Below are 15,209 nucleotides of genomic sequence, written 5' to 3' on the forward strand. Positions count from 1 at the left end.
AAATTATATCAGTTCTGAACTTATGTGAAGTTATGACACCCGAGTCAGTTGACATAATTTTTATCATCATGTCAGTAAAGAAACTTGTGTCTGTTCATGGTAGTTACACACAAATATTAATTCTGGAAGCATATAATGTATTTTGAGGGTGCATAAGACTGTTAAGGGTGCTTAAGAGCTGTGTAAAAACAGGCTGTATGTAATGTTTAACTACCCTTCTTTGCATTAATGTCATACAACAGATTTCAGAATTAAATACTCTAACTCCAGTAAACTGATTTGAGGTAAATCATCATCTCGTCAGTAGCTGATTGCTGCATGGCACATAGAAACACACAACGGCACAGAGACTGAAAGGTGTTGAGCTACCACTTCATTCCATTTGTACTTTTCAGTAAACACACACATTCATTGAAACACACCATACACCTATCTGTGGAGTGGTTTTTTTGTGGTTGTGTGTGTAATAATATGCACTAGAATAAAAGTGGTATCTCAATATCTCGACAAATTATGGTTCTGTTAAGTGTTTTTTATGTTATACATCAGTTAGTTACAGGTGGGTTTGACTTTCCTCATTTTTCTTTATGGCTTCCATCCTGAATTTTAGATTAATGTAATGATGATAAATAGAAAAATAGGAGAAAAAGAAATTGAATAATCTGTCATTGAAGAAATAATAGCATCAAATAAAATCTAGAATTAATACCTGTTTTCCATTGGTAGGAAACGATTAGTTCATAACTATCTATATAAAGTTATTTATTGTAATGATAATACATTTCTTTGAAAAATACAGAGTAAGATATGAATGAAACTAGCCAAGTGTATAGTGCTAGCAAACATCAGATTCTAATTGAGGACTAAATGTGTAGCTGGTTATCGCATTTATCCTATTTTAATTATGCACACAGCTTACAGTGTCAGTGGCTAACACAATGGAAATTCGGATATCTGTCCACTCTGCACAGATCTTCAAAATACATTATACAAATTAGTGCTATATTGATTGTCTGTGTCTTTATTTTATACTAGACAACAGCTTACTGACTGGAAGAACCAAAGGCATTTTGACTGACGCACTGACAGAGAAAACAAGTACCTCATGCTTTTTGATTACAAAGAATATCTTCATAGGAATGAAAGCCAAGGAGGTGCCAGAAAGAAGTTACAGAAACTAGCATAGATGAAGGAGTCACTTCAAATGCTAGATAAAGAGATGGTAATAACAAAAGCTATAATAATGAAGATTTAAAGTTCAGATCACTAATACTGAACATAAAGCAATAGATAGGTGACAAAATAAACGTAATATTTAGGAATAAGTCACAGATGCTTTGATGGAAAGCTGAGAAATGAAATAAAGTAAATCTACATAAACATGTAATGTATGAGGTATCAAAAAAGGAAAGTAGAAGATGACAGAAATTTAGAGTGGAAGGGAATCAGAAAAAGTAAGGATACAGAAACTGTGGAACAGAATTGTGGAGAGGAAAGAAACTAAGTTGAAACAAGATGGTTGGCGATAACCAAGTTCGTGTTGAGAGGTTCAGTCCCCAACTTGAGACTTGGTGAAAGATGGGATGAGAAAACTGTGGAAGGAGAAGGTGGAGAAATATGCTTAATTAAACCAGTTGAATGGTTAGATCCACATATGGATTAGGGAGCAAGTTCCAATCTTTAAACATTAAAAGCAGTAGTGTAGGGTGGCAAAATGTGTACATTATTCTTGTTTGTTAACTCTGATGATCTTGCTCCTATCCCAGGTTCTCTTTTTAAATTGCATACAGCATAGACATGCATTTTTATTTCTAATATTATTTGTAACTTATTTTAGTAGTTGTTCATTTGTATCAGCAGTTTGGATTATGAATATCACATTTATTAGCATCTAAGATGTTATTTCAGAGAGAGAATAAAGAAACTAATAATTGTTACTGTGAAGTAATAGACACGTTTGTCTAAACATAAATGTGAGGTAAATGTGTCTGTACTCATTTTGTGTTTGTGCAGCATGCCCTTCTACATTCGATTTTTATCTAGACTTGTTTCCAGATTCTATGGTATGAAACTGGTGAGTTTACTGACATGAAAATCAACTTTTGAAACATATTAAATAGTTATTATCTTAGTTATTTGTACCAGTTGGTAGTTGCTGAGAAAACAGATAACAATATAAAGTGCTAAAAGTTCTGTTTGTTGCATATAAGGTTATACTCAACCATGTTTTAATACACTAGGAAGAAAGCTGTACTTCAGAGGCATTTCAGCCATCAAAATTGTGAGGTTCTGTGACATGGTAAAAGGAAAAGCTTGTTATCAGAGTAAATAACAGTTTATGTATGTGGGAAGCTATGTATTAATCCCTTAAATGATCAGAGCAGTAACAGAAAACATTCAGAGTTCATTATCAAAGTTAGTTTGTTTTGTATTTTTAACATTATTTTGTGCTCCTCTATGTTTTGCTTATATATTTATTTTCTGCTCCCTTGCAAATAGGAGAGTTTCTGTCATGAGAGGACAGGTAGTAACACCACAAGGTTTAGGGATAGTTGGAATTAGAGTCAGTGTTGATCGTGACTCTAGATTTGGATTTACGCTTACAAGAGCTGGTGGTTGGTAAGTACCGAATGAATCCACATTATTACCCATCAAATAACAACATATTTTTATCATACACAAACTTGCATAATTTATGAGAATGTTTTGTGGACTAATCATATTTTATTGACTGAAAGGGAAACAAATAAAAATGTTATGTAAATTATGATTGTGTATAACTATTCTTGTGTGTAGTACGTAAAAATTTAAAAATGAAGCTGCATATAATACTGATGTTTTTATCAAATATGATAATGTTGGCAACATGTTCCAACAGAGCACTTCTAAAATAACCAAGATCGTGCCCATTTCTCTTTCTTGTATAAATTATTGTAGCTGTGTGAGCCAGTTCCCAGATACTGTCATGATCGTTGCCCATTTTTAAATCAGCTGCCCATGCCCTTGAACTTTTGTATGAAGCAATATGGAGTACTGTTAAGCACTGGACTTGCATTCATGTGTAGCTGTGTTAAAATTACTACCTCCACTTCCAGACTGAGCATTTCTGTGATATTTAATTCAACTAAAATGAAAAAGAAGAAGATTTCTTTGAAAAAATCCTGGTAATTTTAGTTTGCCATCCTTCTTCAGTGATGCTTGTCTCCATCTGCAAAGCTATAATTACCTCAGGCTGCTAATTCCTGCTCAACCTTCCCTTATTACAGGAAGCTGACATTAGTGTTTGCTTCATAAGCAATTAAAATGAAGACAAGAAAACTACTGAGCAGGGTAGCACAGTAGTTAGCACACTGGACTTGCGTTTCGGGAAGATGTTGATCCAAACCCATATCTGACCATCCTGATTTAGGTTTTCCATTATTTCCCTAAATTGCTGAAGGCAAATGGCAGGATGGTTCCTTCAAAAGGGCATGGCTGATCTCCTCCATCCTATTGTCAATGGAATGTTAAACACTAATCTTCTCCTCATCTTCCTCCTCCTCCGAGAAAATCTAAAATATTCTGATGCACGACTGAGACCTTTCCTTGAGAATATTGAACAGTACTTTTTTGCTCAGTATTTAAGATATAATTCTAACATAAAACTTAAGTATACATATGAGATATCAGTTATGAATTGTATGATGCATATTGGAGTCTCATATTACAAAATAAATATTGGTTTGTAGCTTATAGAAATTCATGATGTTTCTTAAAGATGAATTGTAACAAGGTAATAAAGCAATTAAACTTACAGACATTTAACTGATCTGCACATTTTCTGCATAAAGTTATTGATGTTGTGTAGTAAATGTACAGTATCATACTACAGCAACTTTTAATGGGAGGAACTTGTAAAATTTAATGATTTGTTTAATGTAATATAAAATAGCATCTCTGGCATGATAATACACTGTGGTGTAAATACTTGTAGAATCATAAAGATAACTGACAAAGCAGTTAACCTGCTTTGATCTCAGAAGTATCTCTCTTTGAATTATCCTCCAATCAAAAATGGTAGCATATTTCTTCATTATTCTCATGATTTCATAATGCATAAGCTTTTGAGGTCATGCAGCTATAGTGAAAAAAGTATTTGTTGTGGTAAATGAACAGTAAGGATATAATATGCAATTGGTAGCAATAATTCTTTCAGTGATCTCTTCAAAGACCAAGCAGCTCATGCATAGCTTTACTCTTTAATGTTATATGCCCACAACCACAATACCAGATATTTAAAAAAAATTGCATTTCAACTCTTCCATTCTGCTGTAGTGGAGGCCTTTTTCTTATTCTGTTGCAGAAAGGTTTGACACAGCTCCCTCAGGTCAGCAAAAACTCAAAAACATATTATGCTTCGAGCCCCCCCAGTAAGACCACTACATCTGTTTTCAAAAATTGCACACAAAAATGAAATTGTCAACTTGCATTGAAATTAAAAAACATACCATTAAGATGCACACTATTTCTGGTTGAAGTACATGGTGACCTAGGTAGAATCAGTGTTCACACGACAAATGAGATAAATTTTTCACATTGTTTTCTCTCTAATGGTATTTTAGAGGTGTCATGACACTTGTACATTTTCTCCAAATCTCTATACTCCAAATTTTGTCCCACATTAGGGTCAGGATACAGATATGGTCAGTCATTCATCTTGTGTCTGCAAACATGTCATTGTTCAAGCTTCGCCACTCATTCAAAATATTATGAAATATAATGGGTTATCAAAAAGTTCCCATTTGAAGGCTATAAAGTGCAGAATTGGTATGCCAATTAGGCAAAATCACTGTGAACATTGAGGCAATCATCCCACTAATGCACCAGGTTTAACCATTTAACTGCTCTGTACGTTTTAATGCGCGCGCCTTTGTACCTGCCCCTGTGTGCTCTGAATGCTGTGTGCTCTGTCTACACGTAGACACGTTCAGAGTACCAGGTAGAAGGACTGGTGGCGCACAGACAGGTACAAAGGCGTGCACGTTAACACGTCCAGAGCAGTTAAAGGGTTAAGATATCTGTTTAGTAAAACAATGTGTCATGCTGTGTCAAGAAATCCATAACTGCTTGCTTCATATCCTTGTCTGACAGGAACTGTTGACTCTTCAAAGCCTTTTTTGACTGACTGAAGGCATGATAATCACATGGGAAGAGATCAGGATTGTAGGGTGGGTGCTTCCTACTTGAGTTGGCATAACTTCTACGTTATGAAATTTGCAATATGGGGACATGCATTATCAAGAGGCAGGAGCACCCAGCATGGAACTTGGCACAACCACAGTATTCAACACATGTGGTGTCTCATACACATTCTTCATTCTTTGGTGGATGTATACCAGTGTTTGTCATTCAGCAGCCAAGAAAAGCATAGTAGCACATTCTTTCTGTTTAGACACATTTGGTAATGATGTAGCCATAGTTCACATTTCCACAGTTACTGCACGCATGTCAGTAAAATACGAATGCCACACTGATCCCTTGGCTACATGTTGGTGCTGATATACCTGTGTTGGAGCCATGCTAACATTGCATATACACTGCATCATTGCCCTCAGATGGCAACTTCGTGATCGCTCCATATGTATATTGGCAGTCTGCTTTAGACCGTATCTCTTTCAGTTTCAACAGTCTCATCTGATAGTCACTGTAGAGAGAGAGAGAGAGAGAGAGAGAGAGAGAGAGAGAGAGAGAGAGAGAGAGAGAGAGAGAGAGAGAGTGTGTGTCTGTGAATAACTATTACAATATGTGGAAACATACTTCTGCTTTATATGAAAAATGATCACAAACCTCTGGCGTATTGTGTGTAAAATACTACTTCCATTCACTTCATATCCATCATCATAACTAAAATACTGAGAAAAATGTACTCCAATGTAACTGACTGTTCTTGCAGAGCAGAAGTTTATTCTGTTAAATTTCCACATGTGATTACAGAACAGTTTCCTTCGTGCATAATTAAACATATTTCCTTGTTTCAGAGAATAAGGAATGCAAAATATTTGGGTATAGTTTATTTGAAATGATGCCGCTGAGGTTTTATTGAAATTACCTAATTGAAATCATAACATTTATAATTGTATCTACACTTATACTCCTTACCGTTCATTGTAATATACAGGATGCTCCACAAAGGGGTTTACAGTGTCTGAACTTTAATGACTCAAACAAAAGTAACAAAAACTATGAATTTTTATGTCACATAGATGGTCTCGACATTACTGATGATGTTTTACTGTTGAAGATGTTCAGAATGTCCTCCACCAGCAGCAATAAAGTACTGTGACACAAGTTTTATGGTTGCCATTAGAATGGATTCAAAGACAGTCACAGTCATCTCTCTCATGGCATCCAATGTACATGGCATTGTAGTGTAGATGTTGTCCTTCAGAGTTCCCCACAGAAAGAAATCTAACAACATAAATCAGGAGATCCGGGTGAAAACTCAACTCTTCCTCTTTGGCCTATCCACAACTCAACAAGTGTTTCATCTAGCAATTGTGATGCATCACAATGGTAATCCGGTGGCACATGGTCTTGTTCTTCATCTTGGTAGAGTTGGTGAACAGCTGGTAAAATTCATTTCTGCAGTATAGTAAGCTATTTGATACCTGTCACCATTCCTCCAAAAAAGAATAGCCTTACAAGTCCTCTGACAGCCAAACCACACCACACTGATAACACAGGAAGCTTAACATCTTGTTCTTCCTTAACATGGGGATTATCTCTTGCCCAGTACACACACTTATGGTGACTGGTGGTTCCATTCAATTTAAACTTTGTCTCATCAGGCCAAGCACAGCAGTGGCTGCTGCCACCTGTTCACTATCACAAATCCATTCACAAAATTTGAAGCATCTATCCAGATAATCCTCATTCATTGTGTAAAGCAACCTGGGAATGTAGGGCTTTCATTTTGCTTGCTTTAAAATGCACTGAATGCTTGATTTGCTTACATCTGATTCACGTGCAGTTTGCTGAATGTGTTTCCTGGGGATCCTGTGAAAGCTTATACCACTGCAGGCACCCCTCTTTTGTCCACTACTGATTTCTTTATGATGTACCATTTCTTCTCCAGGTCATGCATACTTCCCTCCCTCTCAAAGTTGTTGCACGATTTCAGTATTGTTACATGTGACTGTGCCACAGTATCAAAGTCTGCTTGCCATCGTTTGTGCACTTCTTTTATGTTTTCACATTTCTAATAATGCCGTAAAATCCACTTTGTTTGCTTCAAGGACAAGTTTCCAACCATCTTACTTGTAGTTACTGGCAACTGAAAATTAACAAAGAAAAACAAATGAAAGGCTACACACACTAATCATGAGAGCACCACATAATTAGAATTGGATGAGGTTATCGTTATTATCTTCTCAGTTATTAACATTCATGCAGTGTAAACCCTTTTGTGGAACACCTTGTATGTAATATTTCTTCCCATTACAGTAAAGGATGGAGTGCAGAAAGATTCCCTGATAGAATACCTCTGTCCAATTTTTCATTTGTCTAATTTTATCTGTATGGTTCCTTTGGGAACTATACACATGAGATGGAAGAATGTATTACATACTATTTCATAAGTAGGAAGAATGTATTACATACTATTCCATAAGTAGATTTTTATGAGATGTTAGACATCTTTCTTCTTGTTTCCACCAGTTCAGATTCCTCAGCAATTGTTATTTGTGTCATGAATAAATGTCAAGTAACCACAATGGTGATAGTTTTATATCCGCCTCATGGCAATAGTAATCACATTCTGTGATATGTTATTTCCATTGGTGCTTCACCTGTGGAGGAGGGCTGTCTGAAAAGCAACACACAAGGTACCATAAAGGTGTAACACTTCGAGCACTTTCCAGCTGTTGATATGTGACCCCGTCAATACCTGTGTGTGTATTTTCTTTCGTATATGATGCCCATTTTTAAATTCGCTGAAAGAACAAGACGCATTTGACAGATAAGTCATTACATGCATTTATATATATATAGTTCATCCCTATGAAATCCCCAAACCACCTTCCCTACCCTCTGGCTCCTACCCTTGTAACCGCCCCCGGTGTAAAACCTGTCCCATGCACCCTCCCACCACCACCTACTCCAGTCCTGTAACCCGGAAGGTGTACACGATCAAAGGCAGAGCCACGTGTGAAAGCACCCACGTGATCTACCAACTGACCTGCCTACACTGTGATGCATTCTATGTGGGAATGACCAGCAACAAACTGTCCATTTGCATGAATGGACACAGGCAGACAGTGTTTGTTGGTAATGAGGATCACCCTGTGGCTAAACATGCCTTGGTGCATGGCCAGCACATCTTGGCGCAGTGTTACACCGTCCGGTTTATCTGGATACTTCCCACTAACACCAACCTATCCGAGCTCCGGAGATGGGAACTTGCTCTTCAATATATCCTCTCTTCTCGTTATCCACCAGGCCTCAATCTCCGCTAATTTCAAGTTGCCGCCACTCATACCTCACCTGTCATTCAACAACATCTTTGCCTCTGCACTTCTGCCTCGACTGACATCTTTGCCCAAACTCTTTGTCTTTAAATATGTCTGCTTGTGAGATGTCTGCTTGTGTCTGTATATGTGTGGATGGATATGTGTGTGTGTGTGCGCGAGTGTATACCCGTCCTTTTTTCCCCCTAAGGTAAGTCTTTCCGCTCCCGGGATTGGAATGACTCCTTACCTTCTCCCTTAAAACCCACATCCTTTCGTCTTTCCCTCTCCTTCCCTCTTTCCTGATGAGGCAACAGTTTGTTGCGAAAGCTTGAATTTTGTGTGTATGTTTGTGTTCGTTTGTGTGTCTGTCGACCTGCCAGCACTTTCATTTGGTAAGTCACATCATCTTTGTTAAACAAGATGTACACTTAAAATCCCAAGTACAACATCTATGCACATATCCAGAAATCTTCCCACTACTGATTAGCCATTAACTGAAACTGTTTTGGGCCATACCAATCAACAACTGTCACAAAAATAAAATTTACAATTTTCATTTCTGTTAGTTTGTTGGATCATATGTATGATTAATTGTAATGATGTGGAATGAGTCATTTAACATTCACATTACATATGCATTTATAAATATTGCTACCTGCTTACCTTCTACAAGTTTTGTTAAACAATTATTTCTTAATAATTCATACCCACCATCTTTTCTTACACATTATAATAAAAAAATTGAAAAAAATAATTTACAAATGTTTTGTGAAATAATGTACCTAAAACCAAGGAATAAATTAGATTAGACAAACATTTTATGTGCCTCTGGATGATTCTCATATACAGCAAATGAGGCAGGTCGAATATTTCTCTAATCTATCCCATTTCTTACTTTTAGAAAAATCAGTTGACAAAACATTTCATGCATTTTTCAAATTTTTCATTCTCTGCTTTTGTGCAAAAAGCATAAAATAAATATTGAATTATTGATTCGTATTCTAGTATTTTGAGGGGCTGTCAAATGAAAAATGAACAACTGCCACAACAAGACTACGTAATTGTACCATGAAAAGTAATCACTACACATGTTAAGATATTTATCCTACCAGGATATGAGATGATAAATTCCTGTTTTGTAGAACATGATCAGCTGCTGATGGATCCACATCATTGTTCTTTTTAAACTGCAGTGGATTATTTGCAACAACCTTCATGACTGGAGAAATATATTGTGAAGCAGAAGTCAGTTACCTCCTGTAACAGATGTCTGCAATGTGATTGTGTGTGAGCACAAAATGTTATTCTTACAGCATATTTTTGAGAGTAATGAAGACTTTCTTTTCTAAATATGAGTCATCCCAGAGCATTACGTCATATGACACTACTGGATAAAAATATGTCAACATACTGCTTTGTCTCTCCCCAAGATACAATGACTCAAAGTGTAAATGTGGGTGAACTAGGTGGTTTTAGGACTTATACAGCAGTAAATCAGCACTATTCTATGCTTCATTTTATTACCCTTCATAGCAAGCCATTCTGGGCTTACAATTCAGTAAGATAATACCCAACCACCCACACATGTGGCGCATTGTGGGTGCGGCCCTCCAACCATCTCAGGATTTTGATGCTCTGACATACCAGTCAGGCAGAATTTTGCCCTCAGGAGGACATCCAATAACTCTATCAAGCAATGCCAAGCTGAATAACTGCTTGCATGAGGACCAGAGGTGGACCAATGTGTTACTGACTTGTTCAATTCGTGAAGCTGTTTCTCTTAAATAAATCATCCAGTTTTTAAGAAGTTGCAATTATTTGTTTCTATGTACATGTACTTCACATCCACCAATTTCCATCCCATTCAGATAGTTCCTTTGTGGTAGGTCATTTTTTAGAGTGTAATTGTGGATCAGGATGTGGTTGGCTAAGAGAATTAGGAAAAAGATAGTGGGTCTGGTATCAGGAGGATGTTCTGCAGCTGTGGGCATGGGGGATTTGGTGAACAAGGATGCTGCATCCACAGTGACCAACAAGAAGTGTGGTGGCAAGGAGAGAGGAACTGGAGAGGCTGTGAAGGAAGTCAGTAGTGTCTTGAATGTAGGACGGGAGGTTATGGACAATACTTTGTAGATGCTTGTCAACAAAGGCAGAGGTTCCGTATGTGTGTGCATTGTACCCATCAACAATGGGAAAACCAGTAGGAAGACCTGTGGGGTTTAGGTTTATGGAGTTTACAGAATTGTTAAAAGGCAGGAATGCATGGGCTTGTGGTGTGAGGAGGGAGAAGTTAAGTATATTCCAAGTCTTGTAGAGACACTGCACTATTTCAGTACTGCTTCCTCTTCATACTGAAATTTTGTCTTCGAGCTTCTCTTCCGTGCTTTACTTCCATATTATCTCTTTTTAGAGACCAACAATAGTCAGCCATCATCCCTTCATCCCACCTGTCTTGATAACATGATTGTATTTCTTTCATGTCTTGATGAGCCCTTTCTCCATGTTCTTCACTATCATTTCTACGATTGTGTTGGAAGAATTCAAGATGGCTATGAAAAAATGGATCAAATTGAATCCTAAATGTTTCTGAGCTATCAACATATTTTTCACCTTGACTTCGAAATCTGGGTGTTTCCTATTCCCAAAGACATTGTCAGCCACATTCTTAAATCCTGCCCAAACCAATCATTCTTCAAATACTTCATCTTTCATCAAACTTCTAATATTTGGTCCCACAAATATTCCTTTTGGACTCGGGCAGAAAAAAACAGAAAAAAGAAAAAAAAAGGGACTTATATACTTAAAACAGTCACCATCTTTAGGCAATGCTTTGACGAACTTTCTTGACAAATGGTCGTGAAGCTTCTTTTGCTAGAATCTATATGTAGCCTCCATTCATTGTTTTCTAGGAACGCCACACCTTGATAACACACCTTCAGTGTTCTTACTATAAACAAGAAACAAGAGAGCCTTCTGTTACGAAATAGTCATAAAATTATGATTGTCTTGATTGAAACCAGTAGATGTTGTGCCCAGAGTAAGCAAATGTTTTTTCATTAATCAAGATCCTAAAATGTACGTCGCTTCTTTTGAGAGACCCAAATCTCCTACATCTCTTACCAAGTCATTCAGTTCTTCTTGTGTTAACTGCTCTGGTTATCCTTTTGAGAGTGTGCAGTTATTATCAGGATCTGAAGTTTCACTCGATGATGGTGATGATGATGATGACGATTCAAAAGTAGTGGAGGGTTCAGGCTTGGAATGTCAGGGCCATGTGGTATGGGCCTTATGGCTGATTTCAGATTTCATGCTGATTTCATACTGTTCTTGTTAGCAACCAACTTTCATCACACAAAAATAGTAATAGTAATCATCTACATGGTTTTCTTGTTCTCTCCACGTCATTGGAATCCCAAACAGTAAAGATTTCTTCTTGCCTTGTATCCATTTCGTCAAACCTACAACTCATGTATGACAAACAGTACGTGATGCAAAGGTTTGTGCTGGTCTCCTAACTTTATACTGAAATAAGATAGGTATACTTATTTGGCAAATGAGGTTATGTTCTCTCTCATGCTTTTGAGAATGGTCAGAGAGCCACAAATGTAACAAAACACATCAAGATCATTCATACATGATCTTCTTGATGAAGTCGCCATTATTAGGCTGATTTGAAATGATCTGGTAATGTTGATACACAAATTGCTTCAAATTTTTACTCGAATGACTGTGGTGCATTTGTGTACATTGAAACAACTTGAGAAGTAGTGATGTTTTCACAATCAATCATGTTGAATTACTTTACGATCTATTGCAATATGTATTATGTAGGAAATTTAGAAGTAGTGGGTGTTGGAAGAAAACAGATTACATTTTCATAGAGAGCGTTAAAAAGCCTCTCTAACTGACCCACTTTCATGTAATGTGCTGAAACATCACAGCCCTGTGTAGTACATTCTCCTTCACTATTTACAACCGTCTGTCGACTGGGGTAACTTTTCAGTTCTGTGACAGTAGAAATCACATGGTTCTGAGGCGAAGAAAATCTCAAACAATGTTTGGACACATTTTTATCTGGAAAGGAAGTTGCTTGAAGATTTTTCAATAGAGACCGGGAAAGGTGAAAATCAGGGGGTGAAGATCAGGCGAATAAGGTGGATGTGGAAAGAGTACCCAACGCACCTCCTGTTTAGTGTTCTTTTGTCAGTCTAGCAGAATGCAGGCGGCATTATTATGAAGTAGCATCACTTCATGCAGTCTTCATTTTCGTTATTCTTGGATTGTGTCTGCAAGACATCTTAGTTGTTGACAGTAAATGTCTGCAGTGATGGTTACACCTTTGGAAAACAATTCATAGTACATCACACTGTCACTGTTCCACCAGATGCATAAAATTATCCTTTATGGATGCGTGCAGGTCTTTGTACAAGGAGTTGCTGGTTCGTCTGGGGTCATCTCATGTTAGCAGAAAGACATCGTTTCTTGTCACCAGTGATGATGAGAAAGCAGAGATGCACGTGTGACCACCTGCTGATTTTTGTGATTTTGGCTTAGAGTATGCAGTACCCACGCACTGTTTTTTGAACCTTCCCCATTGCATACAAATGTTAGACAATGGTGGAATGATCACATTTTTATTAATGCGTCCAAATGATCTTCATCAAACTCCGAAGGTCTTCCTTAACATGGAGAGTCACTAACTCTCCTTAAAATGAGAAAACTATCTTCTTGCTCTGCACTGTCCAGTGACATTATCCTCATACACAGTGCAAATGTTTCTAGCTGCCCGCACTGCTGTCACTGCTCTATTGAACTCCAACAGAAGAGTGTATCAGATGTGTTTCAATTTATCCACTTGGCACTCCATTTTCTAGCATCCACAGCTCCATTTACTATCTCCAAATGACAAAGTGACAGTATGTAAGCTCAAATAGCAGTAGTGAACTACAAATAAAAAATGACAGTTGATAATAAATCCATAGTAACTGGAACACCAAAATGCAAAACAAGAATGCTAGAAACTTATGCACCAAGCTAATAACTGGAAGTAACAGTGAGTTGTACATATGACAGTTTGAGGCAAATGGCCAAAAAATATACGTTCAAAATCCATTTTCAGAATATATGAGCTAAACAGTATGGATAAATAGCAAATGAACTGTATAACAAAAAGAAAAATGACAACTTTTGATAATTAAATAGCACATTTATACCAGCTAAAATATGATGTATGTACGGAAGATATTATCTCATGTATTAATGGCATAAGCTGTTTAACATTATTGATGATTATTTATTATTGTGGTGTTTGAATGTATAATTTTCTCATATCCTATCCATATTCATTAAGGTTTTGCTGCATAATGGAATCTACAGAACTTGGTATGAAAGTAACCTTTCAGTTACCATTACTAATTTACACTTTTCCACATGTGATAAAGTATGGTAATTAAACATGTACTATAAACTACTGTCAATTTAGTCTTATTACATTATATTTTAAACTAGCTGAAAAGAATCTGCTTTACTTGGTCCTTTTTTTCCAGTTCTTTTCTCAGTTGCAAAAAAAGTGCAGTTAATCTTCTCATTTGTATGTCATCTAGCTTACCCACAGTAAATTTGTATGAACTGATTAGATGTTTTGGTTTCGGGAGCAAAGATGGAAAAGTTTTGTGGCTGTCCACCATATAAACATGCTACGTACAGTTGTCCAGATGAGAAACATGATTCTTTCAAATTCACTCCACTACATTAAAATGTTTGTCCTTGTGCTTCATTGATAGTCATACTATGTGCTAATTGTACCAGAGATTGGAATCTTTTAGGGCTGAATGGTAAGTTAGTTGAAATGAATAGAATTCATAGTATTAATACTGACTTGCCTTTCTCTTTCCCAGTTAATATTTCCACTTCTATGAAGTTGTTTAGAAGTCTCTTAGCAAGGGCTTACATGGAACACTGAGTGAATTTGGGAGTTTACTTTTTTGTCTTGATTCATCATTGTATCAGTAGCTTCAAATATTCTTTTCTTATCCGGGTATTCTCTGATTTATTTGTTGAACTATGTCATTTTGTTGCTAAAACTGTGCCCTAACATCACCATTCACTGCTTATGTAGTTCCTTTCTGTAAGCAGATACAAATTTTTAATGAGTTTTTCCTCTGTCTGTAATCTGTTGCACAACTCATTGGTCAAATTGATGTGTGCCATTTCTAGCTTGTACTCTAGAACATTCGAGAATATTCTAGAACATTTAAAAACTTTTTTTAACATTTTAGAATATTTATAAAAGCACGAGAATTTCAAATTATTTCTCTCATAAAATACATTGATGCAAAAGACATACAAGATGTTCTGGTGACCACCATGACGTGGTGGCAACCACTTCAACCATTCATATCTCCACGACCATAACAGCTGCTATGACACAAACACTATACTGCACAACAGGGAACCAATGGTAGCACCAGAGATACTGATTATTATGAAGTGGTAGTGTCTGGTCTGCTTTACCTGCTAGTATAGCGTAACTCACAGCACACTAATTTGTGACACAGGATGGTGAGTGAGTACAGGTCAAATCTGAACAGTTTGCTGTAGTCATTTAGGTAAATGCTCGACTGGTCCGCTCTTTCTGCCTCTGGATATAATATAAGCAAACAGTTAAAATATGATTACACACACAGAAAAAAGTTTCCACAACCTGGAGACAGGTGGCAAACA

At 36.8% G+C, this 15,209-nt stretch overlaps 1 protein-coding gene across 1 annotated transcript in view; it reads left to right on the forward strand.

Moving 5' to 3' along the window:
* The window catches only part of LOC126252108 (teneurin-a), a 352,713-nt gene that overhangs the window by 225,731 nt on the left and 111,773 nt on the right, over positions 1 to 15,209 (forward strand). The window contains exon 12 of the mRNA XM_049952972.1: positions 2,500 to 2,619. Coding sequence (XP_049808929.1) covers positions 2,500 to 2,619 — 120 coding nt within the window. The remainder of the gene's footprint in view (positions 1 to 2,499; positions 2,620 to 15,209) is intronic.

This window comes from Schistocerca nitens, chromosome 4 (assembly GCF_023898315.1).
Source record: "Schistocerca nitens isolate TAMUIC-IGC-003100 chromosome 4, iqSchNite1.1, whole genome shotgun sequence".
Taxonomy (NCBI): domain Eukaryota; kingdom Metazoa; phylum Arthropoda; class Insecta; order Orthoptera; family Acrididae; genus Schistocerca; species Schistocerca nitens.